At 35.0% G+C, this 24,366-nt stretch overlaps 3 protein-coding genes and 1 long non-coding RNA gene across 4 annotated transcripts; 2 read left to right on the top strand and 2 right to left on the bottom strand.

Moving 5' to 3' along the window:
• Positions 1–19: 19 nt before the first annotated feature.
• On the bottom strand, positions 20–6,128 carry LOC658688 (uncharacterized protein). Its single transcript, XM_008199928.3, has 9 exons — positions 5,922–6,128; positions 5,212–5,875; positions 3,579–3,710; positions 2,755–3,531; positions 2,491–2,710; positions 2,297–2,439; positions 1,238–1,415; positions 792–1,184; positions 20–746 (listed from the first exon to the last, which is right to left on the bottom strand). The coding sequence occupies exons 1-9, from the start codon at positions 6,043–6,045 to the stop codon at positions 21–23; spliced, it is 3,357 nt and encodes a 1,118-aa protein (XP_008198150.1). The 5' UTR covers positions 6,046–6,128; the 3' UTR covers position 20.
• A 129-nt stretch (positions 6,129–6,257) lies between these two features.
• Positions 6,258–8,704, top strand: LOC658608 (replication protein A 70 kDa DNA-binding subunit). The gene is made up of 9 exons (XM_964984.5): positions 6,258–6,416; positions 6,464–6,720; positions 6,773–7,136; positions 7,181–7,385; positions 7,468–7,580; positions 7,636–7,862; positions 8,004–8,247; positions 8,298–8,492; positions 8,539–8,704. The coding sequence occupies exons 1-9, from the start codon at positions 6,378–6,380 to the stop codon at positions 8,650–8,652; spliced, it is 1,758 nt and encodes a 585-aa protein (XP_970077.2). The 5' UTR covers positions 6,258–6,377; the 3' UTR covers positions 8,653–8,704.
• A 2,125-nt stretch (positions 8,705–10,829) lies between these two features.
• On the bottom strand, positions 10,830–15,041 carry Prp19 (Pre-RNA processing factor 19). Its single transcript, XM_964912.5, has 5 exons — positions 14,910–15,041; positions 14,638–14,787; positions 14,130–14,593; positions 11,151–11,875; positions 10,830–11,101 (listed from the first exon to the last, which is right to left on the bottom strand). Exons 1-5 carry the CDS (start codon positions 15,031–15,033, stop codon positions 10,957–10,959), a joined length of 1,608 nt encoding a protein of 535 aa, XP_970005.2. The 5' UTR covers positions 15,034–15,041; the 3' UTR covers positions 10,830–10,956.
• A 5,024-nt stretch (positions 15,042–20,065) lies between these two features.
• Positions 20,066–20,964, top strand: LOC107397546 (uncharacterized). The gene is made up of 2 exons (XR_001574632.2): positions 20,066–20,230; positions 20,278–20,964. It is a non-coding gene; the product is annotated as an uncharacterized LOC107397546 (long non-coding RNA).
• Positions 20,965–24,366: the final 3,402 nt, after the last annotated feature.

Raw genomic sequence — 24,366 nt, 5'->3', positions numbered from 1 at the left:
GTCAATAAAAAAAAACAAGTTTAAACTTTGCTTCTTTTATTTAAAACGTATTGTTCGACATGATGTTTGGCAATCGTGTACAAAATCGAGTGTTTTCGGACCGCGCCGCCCACAAGCGCCCTTCTATAGCACTTTAAAAGCGACAAGTCCTCCTCAACTGGGCTCAGAAATGCGCCCAAAGGACACACACTTTGCTCCACCGTCACGTTAAAAATCTCAACAACCCCCATGTATTCGGACCACAGAGTCTTGCGCCACTTCAGCGAGTGTCTCTGTGCCAAAGGCACCAAAATAAAGTTACCAAATAATACGTCCCCATAGCTCACACCTTGATACTGTTCCAACAACTGGATGTAAAAGTCTTGAAAACTCGTAAGCCCCTGAATTTCTCTATCAAAATTAATCTCATTTTCACACTTCATGAGGTTACGGAGACACAACTTCAACAAATTCTGTATCTCGTCAATTAGGAACAAATTATCGCTCCCTAGAAAAACACAAGCTATGCGGCAAAAACGGTCAGTGGGGTTCACACCAGTTGCCAACTCCGGAAAGTATGTTTCGTAGATCAAAACCCATCTCAAACAATTCCGAATGACGAACACTTGCTCGGCTTCTGCCTGTCTTGCCTTGTTCTGTTGCTGGTTCGAGTATAACACGATTATGGGCGTGTAGATCCAGTCGATCGGGATCACACTGCCCTTGCCGTGGTCTAGGCACAAATTAGTGGCAAAAGTCGGCACGTCCTGGAAAAATTGTACGTTTTTGGGCACATTACAGCACAAATTTACCATTTTCAGGCCCAAAACTTGTATGTAAACTTGCAAAATCTCGTGCAAATTATCCAGAGACGTTTCCAAACAGTCGTGTCGCTGCTCAATGCTTAAATTCCGCATGAGAGCTTCGCTCGGGTAAAAACTTGCGCTAAACACGATTTTCTCGAGAATGAACTCAATGTCGGGCTTGCGATCGCTCGTGAAAATGCTCAAACACTTGACTGCGATTTCGTAAAAGGGCCGGGTGTCCAAATCGGCGCGCACGACAAGCGATATTTTCAAAATGTTCATTATTAAATCGCTCTCAATGCGCGTAAACCAGTTATCGCTCAAATGGTACTTATCCAAGGCTCGTAACGAAGTCAGATAGTTTGCTACGTTTTCGTGGCGCAAAAAATCTAATTTCAACTAAAAACATACACTTTACGGAGCTAATTCAATTGTTATGTTTATGTGTGTACCTTGTAGTTGCTTGAAGCCGCGATAAAGAACGATAAAGACGACAGAAACGGGATCGGACTGTTTGTTTGTAGTAAAGGCACCACGTGTTCAGAGGTATACCAAGCCGCAGCTTCGACACTTTTAAAGTTGGCGCTAGTTTTATGCGTTTCGTAATTGTTGAGCAACATTGAGGCGTTGCTAAAACAATTGTTATCACACTCATGTGCCTGTCTGCGGTGTTTTTGGATAAGAAAATATATCAAAAAATTAATACGAAACTGATCAATTAGTTGAGTAACTCGCGAAAAAACGAGTTATTGGTTCTAGTACGAGCTTAAGAGCTTGATAAAAACCATTTTCGTTTCAATTCGACAATTTTGTGGCGATTTTATAACAATATTACTCGAAAAAATTGCGTATTAAAACGTTAAAAAAAAGAAAAAAATTGGTTTTAAGATAATTTAAAGATATTTCAGACTGGCTTAGGAAAAACTGCCTGAAAACCGAGTTTAAACATTCGAAATTAAATAATAACTTAATATTTTTCGTAATAATTAAGCATTTGGCTAAAAATAAACGCACTTAAACGCTTGAAAAGGGCAAATTTTTGTATCGATTTTTTAAACCCAATTTTTAAGAAAAATAATATACAGAATCGTTTTTTTTATTACTGGATGTTTTTCCTGGGTTAAATCATTTTCTCACAGACCAGTTTTTATTTCGCTTTAAAAATTTGTAACAATGTTTTAACGGCTTAAACAGCTTAATAATTGTAATATTTATATGGAAAAATCTAAACTTCAAACAGCTTGAAAAAATACAGTATCATAAATAAGATATATTTATAATAAAAATAAAATGACCAAAAACATTTTTTTTATTTGTCAATTGACACGTGTATTTTTTTAAATTTATTTATATTGCTACTAAGGCCCTCAGGAAGTTGCGATAATTTTTTCACATACCATTTGAACTTTTTTTAATAGAAAAAAAATCATAAGAATTCAAAAAAAAATTCGAACTATTTGTCAACCTTGTAATAAAAATATCCAAAAACACCGTGAAACCTGCGCACTTACGTGACGGTCTGTGTGACCACTTTGAAACCATCTGACCCCAATAATCTCAAAATTAAGTTATCAAAAACTTCGGGAAGCTGCGTCGACTTGGCAAGTGACGCAAGACAGTGTGACAATGAGGCCACAATTTGCAGTTTACCGCACTAGAACAATAATTTTGCCACTTTTAAAACACTTATTAAAACAAAACTTACCGCAAATTCGGTCAAAGTCATAAATTGACTAAACCACTTGCTTGCACAAGTCTCAAGTGTGCCAAGGAAGGGCGTGACCAAACTCGCATTCTTCCAACACGAACCAATCAAACTCACGATTGCGGCCACGTGACCCTGTCTCACATACGTCACACTCATGCTGACATCTGTGTTCTTTAAGTGGTAATTCAACATTTCGACCAAAACTGGTTGAAAAACGCTAAAAAAATTATCAGACAAGTATAAAAAAAATTAAAAACGTACCGTAAATAATCCAAAGTCAGGTTAAAATGGGCAAAAACTGACCACAAGTGCAAACTTTCAGTTTGCAATTTTAAACCGTTGGTGTTCATGGCGTAATTCTCGTGCGACAAGTAGGTCAAAACGGCGTCCATAACTCGGTACTTCCCCACCAAATCCGCGGCAATTGTTTGGCTACGTGTTGCCAAAATTCGCAAAAACTTCATCGCTTGTAACAACGGTAAACCGTACGGTGAGTTGCGATCAGGTTGTATCGCATTTGGAAGAAAATTTTCAATAATACTAGACACCAAATTTTCGCATTTGTACACTTTTGTTAAAATTAATTGCGAATCGCGGACTAGTCGAGTGAGGATGTCCATACAGTAGACTATAGTTTCAACGGACGGTTTTACTGTATTTATAATGTAGCGAATTCGCGTCAAAATTTCAGTCCGCGCCAAACACTTGACCAAGTTAGTTTCGGCCAATTGTTGGTCGTTGACTCGGTCGTCGTCCTCTTCGTTGTCTACGGCCAAGACAGGCTGCACCTGACTTAGCCCAAAACCTAGGAGACAGTCCAAGCAAGTCTCGTCGACTTTGCTGTAAAATAAATTCCTCATGGCTTTAATTGCGGCGTTTAGGACCGCGGGCGTGTTGTCGTCCAGACAGAAACGCAAAACGAAGAAAATCTGCTCAAGGGGCAAGTCGATAACGTCGTCGTACACCCCTGTTGAGTGTAAAGACAGAATGTTGGCAATGGTGTTCAGCGCGATGATTTTTTGTTGGATTACGTTCGACCTACATTTGGGGAATTAATATTTTGGTGTTTTTTTGCACATAAATACCGTGATAATTGAAAGAGTTCCTGTAAAGTGTATCCAGGCCTGCCGGCCTCTTCGCCATGGTGGTACAAAACCCTAGATTTTTCGCTGATTTCTTTTTCGGTGTATGGCAGGACCCAGCCTTCAAAATCAAACCTTTAAACAGCGTTGAAATTGCTCACTTGTTGCAAATGTTTTCATTATTCTGACCAAAGTGGCCCTGACTGTGAGAATTAAGTTGGCAACGCTTAGTCAGTCTTTTAATTTTTGCACATTTTGCGTCCAGAAATACCAAAAATAAGTCAAAAAGTCAGCGAACTAGTTAAAAGACGGTACTATTTATTTTGAGTTTTCATTAAACCACGCCGAAAATATTATTTCTTTATTTTTTTTAACAGATATTAAATTACCTTGCAATTTGTTACATACAGAAAAATCACGACAATAAATCAAAGTTGATTTTGTTTATTTAAAATAAGCCGAAAAAACACAGAACTTGATCGGAAACGGTAGTATTTTTGCCATTTTCAGTCCTTTAGAACTAAGGTTTTACAATTTAAGTGAGGTTTCTCTAATAATAAATATATCTTACGCCGTTTTACAGTCGTAAATGTATTTATTTAGCAAATTTACGTAAAAAACAAGTCACCTTTCTGAAGTAGATGTATTTTTTTTCTGTAAATTTTAATAAAACCCGCTGCAAAATTACTAAATTTTAGATTGTTATGCTTGATTTTTTTACAAATTTTGAGAAAAATGAACCAACAACCCACTAATAAATTTGGTCGAAAATGAGCTTATTTTTATTTTTTGAAACCTTTACGCATGGTTGCGGACTTAACTGTGAGTTTTTTTTTGTAAGATTTCGCAGAAACAACAATTAGGTCAAAAATTACATTATTTTTGCTTTTTCTTAGCGCTTTTAGAACGTTCTGCAGTCAAAAACATGCAATTATTTTGCAATATTTTGTTATAAATAAGCAGAAAACTGTATTTTTCAAGTAGTTTTACTCATTGATATTGTTTTTTTTTTGTTTCACTTTGGTTATCTTGAATTTTGACAAAGTTCTGTTAAAAAAAATCCACAAAATTTGGTCGAAAATTACGTTATTTATACTGTTTTTGTGGACTCTAAGCACCACAAAACAGGCAGGAAAATAATCTTTAATCAAAGATTACATAATTTTTGTCATGTTAATAAATCTGATATTTGTAAACGCAATTACTTCGCAAAATTTCCTTTAAAATACGCCAAAGAATCATAAATTAATCAGAAAATGGTGTTATTTTTTGAGGTAAAAACAATTTTTTTTCGAGAAATTGGCTGAGAATCCACCAAGTTGGATATAAATTCATGTTCATTTCAACAGTTTCGGTCGATTTAGTTTGTTTTTTAACCATAATCATTTATTTTTCAAGATTAAAAAAACGAAAACATTAATAATGGTGTTTTTTTGTCATTTTCAGGCCTTAGAGCACAAAATAAAATAAAAAATTGCATTTTTTTTTTCGTTTTTAAAACAACTTCGCGTAAATTGTCTTGACAATATTACGCCGAAAAGTTTAAGCACGTTTTGGGGCAAAAAAAATCAGTTGTTTTCCAACTGCAACACCAGTCACAGGCCACTTTGATCAGCAGTTAGAACGCATTATAAACCTGGCTTCGAAGCTCTTATTTTTGTCTATTTTCGGCATTTCCACACCCTTCATCCACGCCAATTTCCCCGTCTCCAGCGTCTTGAAATTGAGCCACTTTTCCGCTTGCGGTTGCTTCAAAATCTCGCTCGCAGTTTCAATCTCGTCAACGTCCATATTTTCAGCCGCTTCGTTCTGTTCCTGAATCGTCGGCGTTCGATTCATTCTCGCGTCCTGTTCCCGTCGACGTGACTTCAAAAACGCAATAATCGCAGGGTCCATAGTTGCCATAAGTCGCTCCCTCTCCTCCAAAATCTCCTCCTCGGACATGCCCCTCATCTTCTGGACATTCTCCGCATGGATGGAGTCTTTTTCTGAGCCACTCAAGACAAAACTTTGGCTCGGAAGCGCCACTTCTGGTACTGGCTTAGGGGGGCCTTTGCCCCCTTTCATGCGTTTGAACTGCCGCGCGAAAATACTACCCCCATCGCTCGACGCCTCACAACTCGCGTCGCGACGCTTAGGCTTGGGGAAGCCCCCATTTGTGCTAAAATTTAACAGAGGCAAAGCTGTCTTGTCCGCCAGTTTTTCCACGATTTTTCCCACATTTGTCGCGTCGGGAATTGCCTCGAACGTGTTGGCGATCTGGTCCTGGATGTCGGTGGCGACAGGCGCAGCCGTTTGGTCTAAAAGGCACTATTTCCGGAAAATCAACAAAATGCAAGACCTAACCTCGCTTTTCGCTAATAACGGTCGCAGCCAACTTGATCTTGTTCTCGGACTGCGCCCGGTTGAAGTCTTCCTGCAAGCGGAGCAGGTCTTCCTCCGTCTCGCCAGGTTTAGGTCGCGCATACATTATTAAAAAATCCAAAAAAAAACCGCAAGATTCGAAAATTTCGCTTTGAAAACAACCAACTGGTACTTTAACTTTGCCGGGTTGGCCCCACTGGACGCAAATTTTACCCGAATATGAAATAACCACAAGCGTAAATACCGAGAAAAATTAGAAATACGAGGAAATACATTCACCCCTAAATGTTTGATTTAAATAAGGGGCGATTTTTGCCCAAATTGGAGTGATAGTTTCCGGTTGGCAGCATTGCCGACGCCATTCTTGCGGCAAGTCAAAGTTTGCGAATTTTGTCTTTTAATTATTGTAAAAATTCAGTGATATTAGTGCATTTTGTGATGGCTTCTGCGTACAAATTATCAGAAGGGGCGCTTCAGGTGCATTTCTCGCGGTGATAAGCCTTCGCAACGTGTTTTTGTTTCAGACGATTATGTACGGGGGCGAGGTCATTGACCCTCTTGTTCAAATTTTGGGGACTAAAAAAATGTCTCCAGGGGGTAGCGACAGCAGCTCGCGCTTACGCCTGATGATTTCGGACGGTTTGCACAAAGTAAATATTGCAGTGTTTACTGTGCCAAAGAACGACCAGACTTTGCCCCACGTCTTAGAGCAGGTGTTTACGATTATTAAACTAAAGCGCTATCTTTCCAACGTTATAAAAAACAAGAATAACATAGATGCGTACGTATTGCCACCAATTATTTTGGCAATTTGCATTGTTTTGCTAAAACAGGCGAGTTATTGCGATTTTGGAACTGGAAGTGGTTGCGCGTGGGGAGTTTGTAGGTCAGATAATCGGAAACCCTGTCTCTTTATCCGACTCTGAAACCTTGACGCAATCGAGTGACGTTATCAAGAGAAATGAGTGCATAAATGGCTCATTTTCCTCAAAAACAATCAGTCCCATAGCTAGCTTAAACCCCTTTCACAACAACTGGATAATTAGGGCGAGAGTCGTTAATAAGACGAATGTGAGAAACTGGAGCAATGCCAAGGGGGAGGGTAAGCTTTTCAGCATCGATTTGGTCGACAAAGGGGGCGAAATCAGATGCACCGCTTTCCGGGACCTTGTTGATAAGTTTTTCGATCGCCTTGAGGTAAACCACCCAAGGTTTTCCCCCAATCACGTGCGAAATTCCAGGTCGACAAGGTTTACTACATTAGCAAATGCCAGCTCCAGCCAATCAATCGCCAATTTTGCTCCTTAAAGCACCAGTTTGAAATGTACTTCACCCCGGAAACGATCATCGAGCCGAGTTATGACGACAATGAGATCATCCCACAAATAACGTACAATTTCACCACGATTGATAAAGTAGCGGTCATGGAAGCTGGGACCATTGTTGGTAATTGGGTAAAACCCAGCACTGTGTGCATGCGTGTATTGTTGGTTGCCGACGTTTTAAATTTAGAGAATGAGTATTTTAGACGTGATCGGCGTTTGCAAGACAATTTCGGAACTGCAGAGTTTTGTGGCGAAATCAACCAATCGCGAGATGCAGAAAAGACAGCTCGTGTTAGTCGATCAGACCAAAACCGCGGTAATTTTTTTTGTTTTTTTTGGGTGTTTTTTTTTAAATTCGTGTTTTTGGGCAGATTTCTCTGAATTTGTGGGGCTCACAGGCAGAGTCGTTCGCAGTCACCGGTAATCCGGTGATTTTGGTTAAAAATGCAAAGATTTATGAATTTAGAGGTGCGAAAAGTATCACTTTGATGGGCACTAGTTTGCTTAAAATTGACCCAGAAATACGGGAAACCCACATTTTGAGGCGGTGGTACCATTCGGAAGGGAATCAGGTGGAAATAACGAATGTCAGTCATAGGTTTGTTTTTATTTTTTACAATTAAAAATTACACTCTGTATTATTATTTGTAGATGACAAAAAATACATGAATACAACGAACTTATTATCTTTAAGGCATCTGTCGGGTTAAAGAGGTTCTACTGTGTATTTTTTTTATAGGAACGGATACGGATCTACGCCATGGCTGACGTTCAAAGAAGCGCGCCAACAGACCATTTCCGAAAAACCGCTTTACTACCAAACTTTCGGGACGATTTTGTTGGTTCGCCTCGACAGAGCGGTGTACAAGTCGTGTCCGAACGCTGATTGCCAGAAGAAGGTCCTCGATTTGGAGAATGGAATGTACCGGTGTGAAAAATGCAACCGGGAATTTCCGAATTTCAAGTACCGTCTGTTGGTTTCGGTAAAAATCAGACGTGGGATTCCCCAAGTATATTTTTAAATTTAATTTAGATGAACGTGGCCGATTCGTCGAGTAGTCAGTGGGTTACTGTTTTTTCCTCAGAAGCGGAGAAAATTTTGGGGAAAACAGCGCAGGAAATTGGGGAGCTGATGGAGACGGATCCTGATACTGTAGCAAATATGTTTGAAGAGGCGCAGTTTAAGCAATTTATTTTCAAGTGTCGCGCCAAAATTGAAACCTACAATGTACAATTCCGGCGTTTTGGGTGTTTTTTCTATGGTTGTTTTGCAGGATGAGCAGAAAATGAAGACTGTTGTGGTGACTGTGGCGCCAGTGGATTACGAGGAGTACAATGCTTACCTGGTGGACAGGATTGAAAAATTCACTGGAGTTCCTTGTAATTGATTATTGCTTTTGTTGTGTAACTTTCGCAAATAAATTATTGTTTTGTTGGGGATTTTGTCTTCTTCTTAGCAAAATGGTTCCAACCCATTGCCAACGTATAAAAACAGCTTACTTTTCACAAATCGATTAAAATCTTGCAATTTTTAAAAGTTGTTCGTAGGCAGCCACCTATACAAACTAGAGTATTGTAGATTGCCTATCATTTAGATTAAAGTTTTATTATAATTTAAAACCAAAATGTGTATTAGAAAGAGGTTTTAACAAGACAGTGACATTTTTTAATGTTTTTTAACAAATATGAAAAACCAGGCTCTAAGAGCATTTAGAAGAAATTGTGGATGAAAACTACCACTGTAAAAATAAAGTGCTATTTTTCTAAATTTTTGTAAAATTTCAAAAAATTTCATAAAAATTAGCAAAAATTTTATAAAACCTGAGATTCACAAAATGCGAAATATCTCCGTTCCTGTAGGAGATAGAGGGGTGGTTCTGCCCTTTTGAAAACCCCACCGTCCCGTAGTACTTTTCCTGGGCTATCGAATGGAATAGGTCCCGTTCCCGTATCTCCACCAGGAACCGAAATAGCACTGCACATTTTTAAATCACTTATCGGAGTACATGACGTAATAGAGCGTCAAAAGTTACGTGTGCATGCAAAATTTCAAGTCGCTACGATAACAGGAAGTGCCTCAAAATTGATTCGCAAAAAATGACTCCAAACAAATCACATTAAAAAAAATTTTTAACAAAAAAGCCTGAGTTTTTTATTAGTAGTTTTTATCAACTTTTTTTTTTGTCTTCCGGATTTATGAATATTTTGAACTTAAATTTGGGGCACTTCCGGTTGTCGTAACGACTTGAAATTTTGCATGCACACGTAACTTTTGACGCTCTATTACGTCATGTACCCCGATTAGTGATTAAAAAATGTGCAGTGCTATTTCGGTCCCTGGTTGAGATACGGGAACGGGACCTAGCCTATTCGATAGCCCAGGAAAAATACTACGGTGCCCTGGGGTTTTCAAAAGCGCAGAACTACCCCTCTATCTCTTACAGGAACGGAGATATTTCGCATTTTGTGATTTACACATTTTTCTCAAATTTTCATAAAAATTTTCATAAGTGAAAGAAAATTTTGGTAGTTTCAAGTTTAAGTGAAATAAAATCACATAAAAAAACTTTTAACAAAAAAGCCAGAGTTTTTTATTTGCAATTTTTATCAACTTGCTTTGTTTTCTTCCGAATTTATGAATACTTTGAACTTAAATTTGGGGCACTTCCGGTTGTCGTAACGACTTGAAATTTTGCATGCACACGTAACTTTTGGAGCACTATTACGTCATGTACTTCGATTCCCGATTTAAAAATGTGCAGTGCTATTTCGGTTCCTGATGGAGATACGGGAACGGGACCTAGCCTATTCGATAGCCCAGGAAAAGTACTACGGGACGGTGGGGTTTTCAAAAGGGCAGAACCACCCCTCTATCTCCTACAGGAACGGAGATATTTCGCATTTTGTGATTTACACATTTTTCTCAAATTTTGATAAAAATTTTAAGAAGCGAAAGAAAATTTTGGTAGTTTCAAGTTTAAGTGAAATAAAATCACATTAAAAAAACTTTTAACAAAAAAGCCAGAGTTTTTTATTTGCAGTTTTTATCAACTTGCTTTGTTTTCTTCCGAATTTATGAATACTTTGAACTTAAATTTGGGGCACTTCCGGTTGTCGTAACGACTTGAAATTTTGCATGCACACGTAACTTTTGACGCTCTATTACGTCATGTACTTCGATTCCCGATTTAAAAATGTGCAGTGCTATTTCGGTCCCTGATTGAGATACGGGAACGGGACCCACTCCATTCGATAGCCCAGGAAAAGTACTACGGGACAGTGGGGTTTTCAAAAGGGCAGAACCACCCCTCTATCTCCCACAGGAACTGAGATATTTCGCATTTTGTGATTTACACATTTTTCTCAAATTTTGATAAAAATTTTAAGAAGCGAAAGAAAATTTAGATAGTTTCAAGTTTAAGTGAAATGATTTCGTATCAAGTAAAGAGTAGAAGTCTCTTTTTTGTTAACGTCAGAGCACGAATTTAAATTTAGCCTCGCATGCTTTTGGTGCGCTTATAGGTCACTTATGAGGAAAGGTTTTTAGGGACGGAAGATAAACAAGTTGAGATTTAATCACTTTATTTGTAAAATTAAAATAAACATTAACATAAAGTAATCGTACTTTAAGACCTAATTATGCGAAATGCAAGACGACAAACTATTGTGTACAACTCGCAGTCAATTTATCCCTAATCTAAACCGTACAATTTTAATGTCCTGTCCATGGAAGTGGAAGCTATAAACCTGGCGTCTTTACCGAACCTAACACCCGTCGCTGCAGCCGTGTGGTCATTGAACACCTTCAGTTCCTGCCATTGCTTACAGAAATACACCCTAAGAAAAAAAAAATTAGAAACAAATCAAAATTAAAAAAATTGTTTACCTGACATCAGTTCCCGCCACCGCCAAATAGGTCCCGCTCTGATCAAAGCACAAGTCCTTGATTTGGTAATCCTCATCCAACTGGAGCGTTTTAAAGTTCCTCACTTTCCTCAAATCCCACAACTTGACGCAGGCATCGTCAGCCGTCGCCATGTAATACCCATTCTCCGAGAACGAAATGGCTGTGATCGCCCCCGCATGTCCGGTGCAAGTCGCAACATTGAGCTGCTCCTTCAGGTCCCAAATCTTGACTTGGGAATTCGCCGTCCCCGTGCCGAAAATCAGCCCGTCTGGATGCAGCTGGGCCGTCGTCAGGGGAATATTGCTCTGGTCGGCGACTTTCGTCAACAGTTCGCCCGTTCTGATGTCCGAAAACGCCCAATGCTGGTCCTCTGAAGCCGACAGGACGTAGTCCCCAGTCGGATGCAGGGACAGTCCGGTGATTGGACCTTCGTGGACGCGCAGCAGTAGAGTGGTTTGGGACGTTGGCACGTTCCAAACGCGGATTGTGGAGTCGGGCGATGCGGTGATAACAAGGTCCTCGTCAGGGTGGTAGACCACTTTTGTGACTTTTTTAGTGTGGCCTTTGAGAATCGCCACAACTTGTTCCGTGTCTTTGTTGAATACGGTGGCGTTGCGATCATTACCACCGGTCAGAATTTTGCTTGTGTCGGAATTGTGCACGTCAAGGGCCAAAATACCGGGGACGCTCGCCGAATGCAGCCCCTGGAGGCAAAGAAATTACTCTGTAAAGTGTACTCTAGCTCAATAAAAAATGTAATCTGCTAATTTTCGCCCGAACTTGGTGATTTTTCGGTTTGCTTGAACAAACTGAAAATGTGGTTCAAAACCTTAATAAAAGTAAAAAAAGATTAACCAAATTTAGGTCAAAAAATGAGCTGAATTAAAAGTGAATTTTTGGCAGTTTTGGCGAGTTCTAATGAAATGAAGAATTTCCTGGTTCAAGAGCGAACTAAATAAATGGTATCAGGTGTTCATTATTTAAAAAAAACTCGTAGCATGCTCTGACATTTTTACGGATTTCGTAGATCAATTTTTATCATTGTATTGTTGGTTGCCTATCAACCAGGTCATCACAATTCATAGCCAAAGATTGTTAAATAGTGTTCAAAGGCGATGTGTTATGTGTGTTGAACAACAAGGAAGACATTTCCAACAGTTTTTATAAATAATAAATAAATTTTATGATGAAAATCTGTTTTCTTTTAGTTGTCAAAAAGTAAGGTTATGAAAGAACGGATTAATCACAGACATAGTAAACAATTATTTTTTTATTTTCAAAGCACTCTAGAGTTTTTTTTAAATGAACACTTGTTATTGTGTTAATTAATTTGATGATTTTAGCCAATTCTAGCAAAAGTTTGTGCTTACAGCCCGGAAAAAAGTAAAACTAACACAATTTTCGACTTATTTATAATGAGTTTTGACGAATTTCACTCAAACTCAAATATACTAAATAATTAAATAATAATTAATGTCGATTCACTTATGTGACAAGATATTACAAAATAAATTAGTTTCCGAATGGTTTTGAACGAAATTTTGCGGAATATTTGTGGTTTTAAGTGTAAAACGTATTAAAATGATCGCAAATGAAAAATTAATGTAGTTTTCTATATTTAATTTGGCGATTAAAACAAAAATTCAAATGTGCTTGAAAGCATGAATAAAGAAAAAATAAGAATTTTAACAATTTCATTGGTTTCTTGTCTTGTTTTTGGGAACATTTCATTCAAAAATAAGCTGATAATAAGTTTTTGATTTTTAGGTGTTTTGTCAAGATCTCGTAAAATAAAAGAGTCGGCTTTTTATTTTTTTTACGAAATTTGGAAAACAGTTCTGTCTTAAAAGCGTACTAAAATGCTCGTGAACTCGAAAAATAATAAAATCTTAGAATTAATTTGGTGTTTTTTTCATCTACCTTTTTAGAAAAGCCTCAAAAAACAGAAAAATTATTTCTGCATGTTTTTCTCAGTTGGTTTTGCAAAATTTCGCCAAAAAAGCTGAAAATTAAATTCAAAAACGTGCTCTAAAGCTTAAAAAACGTAAAAATTTTGATCAAATTTTGTGGTTTCTTGCGTTTTTTTTTAAAGGGAATTTCGCGAAAGTTAATCAAAGTTAATAAAAACAAAATAATAAGTTTATATTTTTATTGTTGGGAAATAAATAAATTCCTGGCTCAAAAACAAACAAAATCGAAGGGAATGGTCTAAAATAACAACCATCTTGATGTAAAAATAGTGCTTTTTTATTAAGTTTTTGTAATGTTTATAGAAAAAAGCTTAAATTGTTTTCAAAAAAAATTTAAAACACTTGAAAACAACAAAAAAATGTAACATTTTCGCTCTTATCTTAAAAAAAAAATTCGAAATAACTACATTGTCGAATGTTATACGAATTAAATTGCCGGAAAATGGCAAAAATAACAAGATTTCAACGAAATTTTGCTTTTTGACTGCAAAATGTATTACGAAAATAGAAGATTTCCCAAATTAATTTCCTGATTTCTCAGAATAAGTTCGAGATAAACAACCTGAAATGACATCATTTTCGATCACTTTATTGAAATATTTAGATATTTACTTAAAAAAAACAACGCATTTTTGGCTCAATTCAATTAGAATTAGGTTAGAAAGAAATTCTTTTATTTGAACGAACATTTAGTTAAAAAATATCAGTGTTTTGAACACATCCTGTGACTTTTGGCTTATTTTTGATGAAATTTCGCCCAATAACAAGCTAAATCGAGTAAATCCAGCAAAATAACACCAACCTTTACACGTTTTTCCAATTGGTAAATGTGCTAAAACACTCGTAAGAGAGAAAACTAAGTCATTTTCTACCACATTTAGTAATCTTTGCATTTGTCAAGTGAAATTTTTAAAACGACAATTGTGCAAAATGCAAGAGATGTTCGGGGAAATACTGGATGGTATAAATAAAAACATTGAAAATATACCGGATGTGAGGCCAAAGTCTTGAATCCCCTCAACTGCTCCGGCGTGGACACCTCTTCAGGCACCGTCTTGCTCCTCTTCTTCCTCTCCTGCGTCAACACCGTGGCCTTGTCCTGCAGCTTCTCAATCACTTCATCAGTCAGGCCGCATTGCTCTGTCGGCTGGTTGGCGATGCCGCCGGCCTCGGCCGCCACCGCGGGCTGCGGCACCGTGATGATGCCCGCTTGGGGCTTCAGCGTGGCCAGCGCCTCCCTGGCGGCGGTCACCTCCTTGTTGAGGCGCGCGATCACGCGACACGCGGCGTCGTGCTGGTAGAGCGCGTGGCTCAGCTCCTGGCGCGCCGTCTGCAGCTGCTGCCTCTGCGTGAAGCTGTACAGCATCACGGCGTCCCACTCGTCCTGCAGCAGCTTCAGCGTGGCCGGGATGCTGGTGGCGCTCGGCGGCTTCGGCTTGACTATCGGCGGGGCTGTGTGGCGGTTAGAACCGAACAAGTTGGGTTAGGCTACTCACTCTTAATTTCAATGAGCTTGTCCACGGTGAGCTCGTCACCGCTGATGGGGTCCTTGCCGTGCTCCTGGATGTACTTTTCGATGATGCGTTTTTCGAAAATCGCACCCGACGTTGGGGACACGACTGGGTGTTCCGGCACCTCGTTTGAAACTGAAACCGGGCCAAATCGTTACCCAAACTGCGCCAGAAGCTCATTACTGACACTCGAATTAAGTTTTGATTCGTTAAAAAAGCGTACTTTATTCAAAATCGCAACAAAAATTCATACTTACGGGCACAAAACAACGCCATTTTTGCTAACTTAGCTTGATGTGTCGCCAACCGCACAAAGTGAAAAACACTGTGGCCGAGATATCTGTGCAGATGCACTAAAAATGATGATGGCACCATGAACATTACAGTCGACCAGACAATCGTTGCGCGCCTGGAGCTAGCAACATTCTCGTTTCTACAGCCAAGTTCACACCAGGAAAATTATCAAAATAATCGTAAATCATTAGAAAAACATACCCTGATCATTCTAATGTGTTTCTATTACAAATTAAAACTTGACTACATTTTTATTCTTATATTCAAGCAATGCAAATTGTTTTTTTTCACCCCCTTTTTACCGTGCAATGTTCATTATTTTTGTAGGGGAATAAGCCCTTCGATAGGGCCTTCGGCTGTAAAAAAATGTCTCAATTTTGCAAACTGCGTTAAAAAAATTCGTATTTAAAGATTGCTCTAATCAGTCAAATTAATAACTAATTTGTCCAGCAAGAACCACGTGGAGGTTTAGAGCATTCTTGCCAGGAAAAAAGGAAATAAGGATGAGGTAAACAATGATTATTGGAAAATAAAAGGGAATAAAGACATTACTGGTTTGTGTAATAAAAAAAAAGTACACAAAAATCAAAGTTTTTCACTTGGCGTTAAATAAATGTTCTTACCTTTATACTGCATCTGCTACCATTTGTAGCAAAACCTAAAAAATAAATTAAAAACACAACCAACAAAAAAAAATAATTTGTAGGAAAGTTACAAAAAGCGACACTAATAAATATTATACAGAATAAAGGATGCACAATACGGTATAATATATGGCACACAAGCTATTAAATTCAACACATCACAAGATAAAACGCAAAAAAATGCACCTACCTTCATATGGCTTCTGCGTTGGCTACTGTTTGTAGCAAGACATTAAAAAATAAAAACAACACCAATAAAAAATCTTTATTTGCATGAAAGTTACAACAAGCAACATTTGTCAATATTAAACAAAATAAAAAATACACAATACGTTTTAATATGTGGCAATTTAAATTTAAAACTTCAGTAAATAAATACACCTACCTTCATATCGCTTCCACGTTGGCTACCGTTTGTAGCATTAAAAAAATAATAATAATAAAAATGAAACCAAAAAAAAATGTTTGCATTAAATTTAGAGCAAGTGACTTTCATCGATTGAAATTAAAGACAAAATCAAAACGCGACGATAAATTGTTTGAGTGTTTTCTTTTTAGTTACTGAATTTAAAACTCAAACTATGACTTTTCAACACCGTATTAGAGCCGGTGTACACAACATTTTATTTGCAATTAAATTTTAACGAATTATTGGTTTGTGAAATAAATAAATACGACACAACAATAAAATGGACGTACCTGTGTTTCGCTTCCACGTTGGCTACCGTTTGTAGCATAAAAAATAATAATAATAAAAAAGAAACCAAAAAAAAAATGTTTCTTTGCATTAAATTTTGAGCAAGCCACTTTCATTCATTGAAATTAAAGACAAAATTATTACGTGGCAATAAATTGTTTGAGTGTTTGATTTTATTAATAGTTACTGAATTTAAAATGAGTCACTCAAACTGACTTTTCAACACCGTATTTAGAGCCGGTGTATACGACATTGTAATTGCAATTAAATTTTATGAAATTATTGGTTTGTGAAATAAATAAATACGACACAACAATAAAATGGACGTACCTGTGTTTCGCTTCCACGTTGGCTACCGTTTGTAGCAAAAAAAATAATAATAATAAAAAAGAAACCAAAAAAAAATGTTTCTTTGCATTAAATTTTGAGCAAGCCACTTTCATTCATTGAAGTTAAAGACAAAATTATTACGTGGCAATAAACTGTTTGAGTGTTTGATTTAATTTTTAGTTACTGAATTTAAAATGAGTCACTCAAACTATGACTTTTCAACACCGTATTTAGAGCAACATTGTAATTGCAATTAAATTTTATGAAATTATTGGTTTGTAAAATAAATAAATAAATACGACACAACAATAAAATGGACGTACCTGTGTTTCGCTTCCACGTTGGCTACCGTTTGTAGCATAAAAAATAATAATAATAAAAAAGAAACCAAAAAAAAAATGTTTCTTTGCATTAAATTTTGAGCAAGCCACTTTCATTCATTGAAATTAAAGACAAAATTATTACGTGGCAATAAACTGTTTGAGTGTTTGATTTAATTTTTAGTTACTGAATTTAAAATGAGTCACTCAAACTATGACTTTTCAACACCGTATTTAGAGCCGGTGTATACGACATTGTAATTGCAATTAAATTTTATGAAATTATTGGTTTGTGAAATAAATAAATAAATACGACACAACAATAAAATGGACGTACCTGTGTTTCGCTTCCACGTTGGCTACCGTTTGTAGCATAAAAAATAATAATAATAAAAAAGAAACCAAAAAAAAAAATGTTTCTTTGCATTAAATTTTGAGCAAGCCACTTTCATTCATTGAAATTAAAGACAAAATTATTACGTGGCAATAAATTGTTTGAGTGTTTGATTTTATTAATAGTTACTGAATTTAAAATGAGTCACTCAAACTGACTTTTCAACACCGTATTTAGAGCCGGTGTATACGACATTGTAATTGCAATTAAATTTTATGAAATTATTGGTTTGTGAAATAAATAAATAAATACGACACAACAATAAAATGGACGTACCTGTGTTTCGCTTCCACGTTGGCTACCGTTTGTAGCATTAAAAAAAATTAAAAACAACACCAATAAAAAAATCTTTATTTGCATGAAAATTACAACAAGCGACATAATTTTACGGCTGTAAAAAACAATCAACAATGTTATATTTAAGGATTGCTCTAATTGGTCAAATTAGTCAATAACTAATTTGTCCGGCAAGAACCACGTGGAGGTTTAGAGCATTCTTGCCAGGAAAAAAGGATATAAGGATGAGGTAAACAATGATTATTTGAAAATGAAGGGAATAAAAGAATTATTGGTTTGTGAAATGAAAAAATAGTACACAAAAATCAAAGTTTTTTCACTTGGCGTTAAATAAATGCTCTTACCTTTATACTGCATCTGCTACCATTTGTAGCAAAACCTAAAAAATAAATTAAAAACACAACCAACAAAAAAAATTAATTTGTAGGAAAGTTACAACAAGCGACACTAATAAATATTATACAGAATAAAGGATGCACAATACGGTATAATATATGGCACACAAGCTATTAAATTCAACACATCACAAGATAAAATGCAAAAAAATGCACCTACCTTCATATCGCTTCCACGTTGGCTACCGTTTGTAGCATAAAAAAATAATAATAAAAATGAAACCAAAAAAAAATATTTATTTGCATTAAATTTTGAGCAAGCCACTTTCATTCATTGAAATTAAAGAGAAAATTATTACGTGGCAATAAAATGTTTGAGTGTTTGATTTTGTTTATAGTTACTGAATTTAAAATGAGTCACTCAAACTATGACTTTTCAACACCGTATTTAGAGCCGGTGTATACGACATTGTAATTGCAATTAAATTTTAACGAATTATTGGTTTGTGAAATAAATAAATACGACACAACAATAAAATGGACGTACCTGTGTTTCGCTTCCTCGTTGGCTACCGTTTGTAGCATAAAAAATAATAATAATAAAAAAGAAACCAAAAAAAAAATGTTTCTTTGCATTAAATTTTGAGCAAGCCACTTTCATTCATTGAAATTAAAGACAAAATTATTACGTGGCAATAAACTGTTTGAGTGTTTGATTTAATTTTTAGTTACTGAATTTAAAATGAGTCACTCAAACTATGACTTTTCAACACCGTATTTAGAGCAACATTGTAATTGCAATTAAATTTTATCAAATTATTGGTTTGTGAAATAAATAAATAAATACGACACAACAATAAAATGGACGTACCTGTGTTTCGCTTCCACGTTGGCTACCGTTTGTAGCATAAAAAATAATAATAATAAAAAAGAAACCAAAAAAAAAATGTTACTTTGCATTAAATTTTGAGCAAGCCACTTTCATTCATTGAAATTAAAGACAAAATTATTACGTGGCAATAAACTGTTTGAGTGTTTGATTTAATTTTTAGTTACTGAATTTAAAATGAGTCACTCAAACTATGACTTTTCAACACCGTATTTAGAGCCGGTGTATACGACATTGTAATTGCAATTAAATTTTATGAAATTATTGGTTTGTGAAATAAATAAATAAATACGACACAACAATAAAATGGACGTACCTGTGTTTCGCTTCCACGTTGGCTACCGTTTGTAGCATAAAAAATAATAATAATAAAAAAGAAACCAAAAAAAAAATGTTTCTTTGCATTAAATTTTGAGCAAGCCACTTTCATTCATTGAAATTAAAGACAAAATTATTACGTGGCAATAAACTGTTTGAGTGTTTGATTTAATTTTTAGTTACTGAATTTAAAATGAGTCACTCAAACTATGACTTTTCAACACCGTATTTAGAGCCGGTGTATACGACATTGTAATTGCAATTAAATTTTAACGAATTATTGGTTTGTGAAATAAATAAATACGACACAACAATAAAATGGACGTACCTGTGTTTCGCTTCCTCGTTGGCTACCGTTTGTAGCATAAAAAATAATAATAATAAAAAAGAAACCAAAAAAAAAATGTTTCTTTGCATTAAATTTTGAGCAAGCCACTTTCATTCATTGAAATTAAAGACAAAATTATTACGTGGCAATAAACTGTTTGAGTGTTTGATTTAATTTTTAGTTACTGAATTTAAAATGAGTCACTCAAACTATGACTTTTCAACACCGTATTTAGAGCAACATTGTAATTGCAATTAAATTTTAACGAATTATTGGTTTGTGAAATAAATAAATACGACACAACAATAAAATGGACGTACCTGTGTTTCGCTTCCACGTTGGCTACCGTTTGTAGCATAAAAAATAATAATAATAAAAAAGAAACCAAAAAAAAAATGTTTCTTTGCATTAAATTTTGAGCAAGCCACTTTCATTCATTGAAATTAAAGACAAAATTATTACGTGGCAATAAACTGTTTGAGTGTTTGATTTAATTTTTAGTTACTGAATTTAAAATGAGTCACTCAAACTATGACTTTTCAACACCGTATTTAGAGCCGGTGTATACCAAAGCCAGTAGATATACTAAAGTAGCGACACGGACCTTGACAGGGCAACAATAACGATTATACACTCTACAGATGGCTCCACCATCAAAATTCAAAAACGTACGTCAAAAATGTCAAGATTTTTTCACGTTTGAAAAATTGGTGAATCAGAACAATAAATTCGGTGATCGTCTTTAATTTCACCCTGGTTATTACAGTTTATGTGTACAGATACCATGAAACCTTCAAACTTGTGCTTCACTCACGTAAAAATAAATCAGATCGTCCCTAAATTCAACTGAACATTGCAATGAGAAAGGCTTTTAGAATGCGCAGAATACAGCAACTCTTATGGACATTTCGAAGAAGGTGCTGGCGCTTCAACAGTGAATTCATTCCTTAAAACAATTTGAACTTTGTATTTAACGAAAAAGCCAAAAACACGTTTCAAAATAATAGTTGTTTGATCTCAAAAAATTGTAATACTTACATTTCTAATTTTAATAAACTCCTCTCTAAGTGTTTTTACAGTTTATCGTATTTAATTACTCCAAGATTTTAAATTGGTCGATTTATTTTTTTTTAATTAAATTTAATTTTTTTCCTCAACACTATTAACAACTGCTATGAAACCAAGACATTTTTCGCAATAAGAAAAGTAAATGTTTTCAATATTACCCGAGAGGTAAACCGCAGAGGAAATCAGTGTACAAAATTAAGTAAATAAAGAAATTTTAAGGAAATCACTTTAAAAATTTAGGGAAAATCAGAAGGAATCATGATAAAATCACAGGAAACCATTTGGGGTACGGTTTACACCTCGATATTACCTAAGAAATAGAAATGATACAACCTGAATTTCTCTTTATTATTTAAATGTTGTATAACATAGTTGCTGTAAATAAGTGGCTATAAAAAGTCCACCAAACTTCGATGCGCTACAATTTTCAGATTTAGATGCATTAAATTTTGTGAAACGAAGGTCAGTGTAAGCAGAGCGGTCTTAAATTCTTTCCCATTAAGACAGAATCTAATAATTTAGAATGAATTTTCAAGGAAGTATTGTTTAAATCTACCTGAAATACTTATTGAAAATTTGGTATCTTAGAAATTTCTCTTTCAAGTTGGTACCTAACACTTTATGTTTCTGAAACAATTTTTGTTTGAATGAGTTTCCAGTATTCTCACACACACGTGCTTCGTAATGTGGACGACGTTGAACACTCTGGAGGCCCTTTTGTTTAATGTTTTTGGTGTCGATTTATTATTTACGTGATTTAAGCACAGGTTTGAAAGTTCCATGAAATCTGTTCATAACCAATAATCACAGTAAAACTACAGATGAACGCCAGAATCACTGTGCTCTTTACCAATTTTTCAAAAGTGAGAGAATCTTGACAGTTTTGACGTATGTTCAAAATTACTGACAATTTGACGAACCTTTAAAATTACAGCGTTATTACAAAAAATGTCGAGCCTTGGAAAAGTAAACTGCCTGTTTAAATACATTCTCGATTTAAATCTATCATCTAATGTGACCTTTAACGAATATCTCTTTTGAGCATCCCCTTTAGCAATTTCATTTAGTGAAGATTAAACGTAGAAACAGAGACAAAACGCACTTACTAAGGCTTTTCAAGGCTAGGCATTTTATGTAAATAATGCGGTATATGTCGAATTTCGATAGTTGCGCCCTCTCTAGAGTATATAATCGTTATTGTTGCCCTGTCAAGGTCCGTGTCGCTACTTTAGTATATCTACTGGCTTTGGTGTATACGACATTGTAATTGCAATTAAATTTTATGAAATTATTGGTTTGTGAAATAAATAAATAAATACGACACAACAATAAAATGGACGTACCTGTGTTTCGCTTCCACGTTGGCTACCGTTTGTAGCATAAAAAATAATAATAATAAAAAAGAAACCAAAAAAAAAAAATGTTTCTTTGCATTAAATTTTGAGCAAGCCACTTTCATTCATTGAAATTAAAGACAAAATTATTACGTGGCAATAAACTGTTTGAGTGTTTGATTTAATTTTTAGTTACTGAATTTAAAATGAGTCACTCAAACTATGACTTTTCAACACCGTATTTAGAGCCGGTGTATACGACATTGTAATTGCAATTAAATTTTATGAAATTATTGGTTTGTGAAATAAATAAATAAATACGACACAACAATAAAATGGACGTACCTGTGTTTCGCTTCCACGTTGGCTACCGTTTGTAGCATAAAAAATAATAATAATAAAAAAGAAACCAAAAAAAAAAATGTTTCTTTGCATTAAATTTTGAGCAAGCCACTTTCATTCATTGAAATTAAAGACAAAATTATTACGTGGCAATAAAATGTTTGAGTGTTTGATTTTGTTTATAGTTACTGAATTTAAAATGAGTCATTCAAACTATGACTTTTCAACACCGTATTTAGAGCCGGTGTATACGACATTGTAATTGCAATTAAATTTTATGAAATTATTGGTTTGTGAAATAAATAAATAAATACGACACAACAATAAAATGGACGTACCTGTGTTTCGCTTCCACGTTGGCTACCGTTTGTAGCATAAAAAATAATAATAATAAAAAAGAAACCAAAAAAAAAATGTTTCTTTGCATTAAATTTTGAGCAAGCCACTTTCATTCATTGAAATTAAAGACAAAATTATTACGTGGCAATAAACTGTTTGAGTGTTTGATTTAATTTTTAGTTACTGAATTTAAAATGAGTCACTCAAACTATGACTTTTCAACACCGTATTTAGAGCAACATTGTAATTGCAATTAAATTTTAACGAATTATTGGTTTGTGAAATAAATAAATACGACACAACAATAAAATGGACGTACCTGTGTTTCGCTTCCACGTTGGCTACCGTTTGTAGCATAAAAAATAATAATAATAAAAAAGAAACCAAAAAAAAAATGTTTCTTTGCATTAAATTTTGAGCAAGCCACTTTCATTCATTGAAATTAAAGACAAAATTATTACGTGGCAATAAATTGTTTGAGTGTTTGATTTTATTAATAGTTACTGAATTTAAAATGAGTCACTCAAACTGACTTTTCAACACCGTATTTAGAGCCGGTGTATACGACATTGTAATTGCAATTAAATTTTATGAAATTATTGGTTTGTGAAATAAATAAATAAATACGACACAACAATAAAATGGACGTACCTGTGTTTCGCTTCCACGTTGGCTACCGTTTGTAGCATAAAAAATAATAATAATAAAAAAGAAACCAAAAAAAAAAATGTTTCTTTGCATTAAATTTTGAGCAAGCCACTTTCATTCATTGAAATTAAAGACAAAATTATTACGTGGCAATAAACTGTTTGAGTGTTTGATTTAATTTTTAGTTACTGAATTTAAAATGAGTCACTCAAACTATGACTTTTCAACACCGTATTTAGAGCCGGTGTATACGACATTGTAATTGCAATTAAATTTTATGAAATTATTGGTTTGTGAAATAAATAAATAAATACGACACAACAATAAAATGGACGTACCTGTGTTTCGCTTCCACGTTGGCTACCGTTTGTAGCATTAAAAAAAATTAAAAACAACACCAATAAAAAAATCTTTATTTGCATGAAAATTACAACAAGCGACATAATTTTACGGCTGTAAAAAACAATCAACAATGTTATATTTAAGGATTGCTCTAATTGGTCAAATTAGTCAATAACTAATTTGTCCGGCAAGAACCACGTGGAGGTTTAGAGCATTCTTGCCAGGAAAAAAGGATATAAGGATGAGGTAAACAATGATTATTTGAAAATGAAGGGAATAAAAGAATTATTGGTTTGTGAAATGAAAAAATAGTACACAAAAATCAAAGTTTTTTCACTTGGCGTTAAATAAATGCTCTTACCTTTATACTGCATCTGCTACCATTTGTAGCAAAACCTAAAAAATAAATTAAAAACACAACCAACAAAAAAAATTAATTTGTAGGAAAGTTACAACAAGCGACACTAATAAATATTATACAGAATAAAGGATGCACAATACGGTATAATATATGGCACACAAGCTATTAAATTCAACACATCACAAGATAAAATGCAAAAAAATGCACCTACCTTCATATCGCTTCCACGTTGGCTACCGTTTGTAGCATAAAAAAATAATAATAAAAATGAAACCAAAAAAAAATATTTATTTGCATTAAATTTTGAGCAAGCCACTTTCATTCATTGAAATTAAAGAGAAAATTATTACGTGGCAATAAAATGTTTGAGTGTTTGATTTTGTTTATAGTTACTGAATTTAAAATGAGTCATTCAAACTATGACTTTTCAACAC

The sequence above is a fragment of the Tribolium castaneum genome, chromosome 2 (genome assembly GCF_031307605.1).
Source record: "Tribolium castaneum strain GA2 chromosome 2, icTriCast1.1, whole genome shotgun sequence".
Lineage (NCBI taxonomy): Eukaryota > Metazoa > Arthropoda > Insecta > Coleoptera > Tenebrionidae > Tribolium > Tribolium castaneum.
This window is presented reverse-complemented; position numbering and strand designations above follow the sequence as displayed.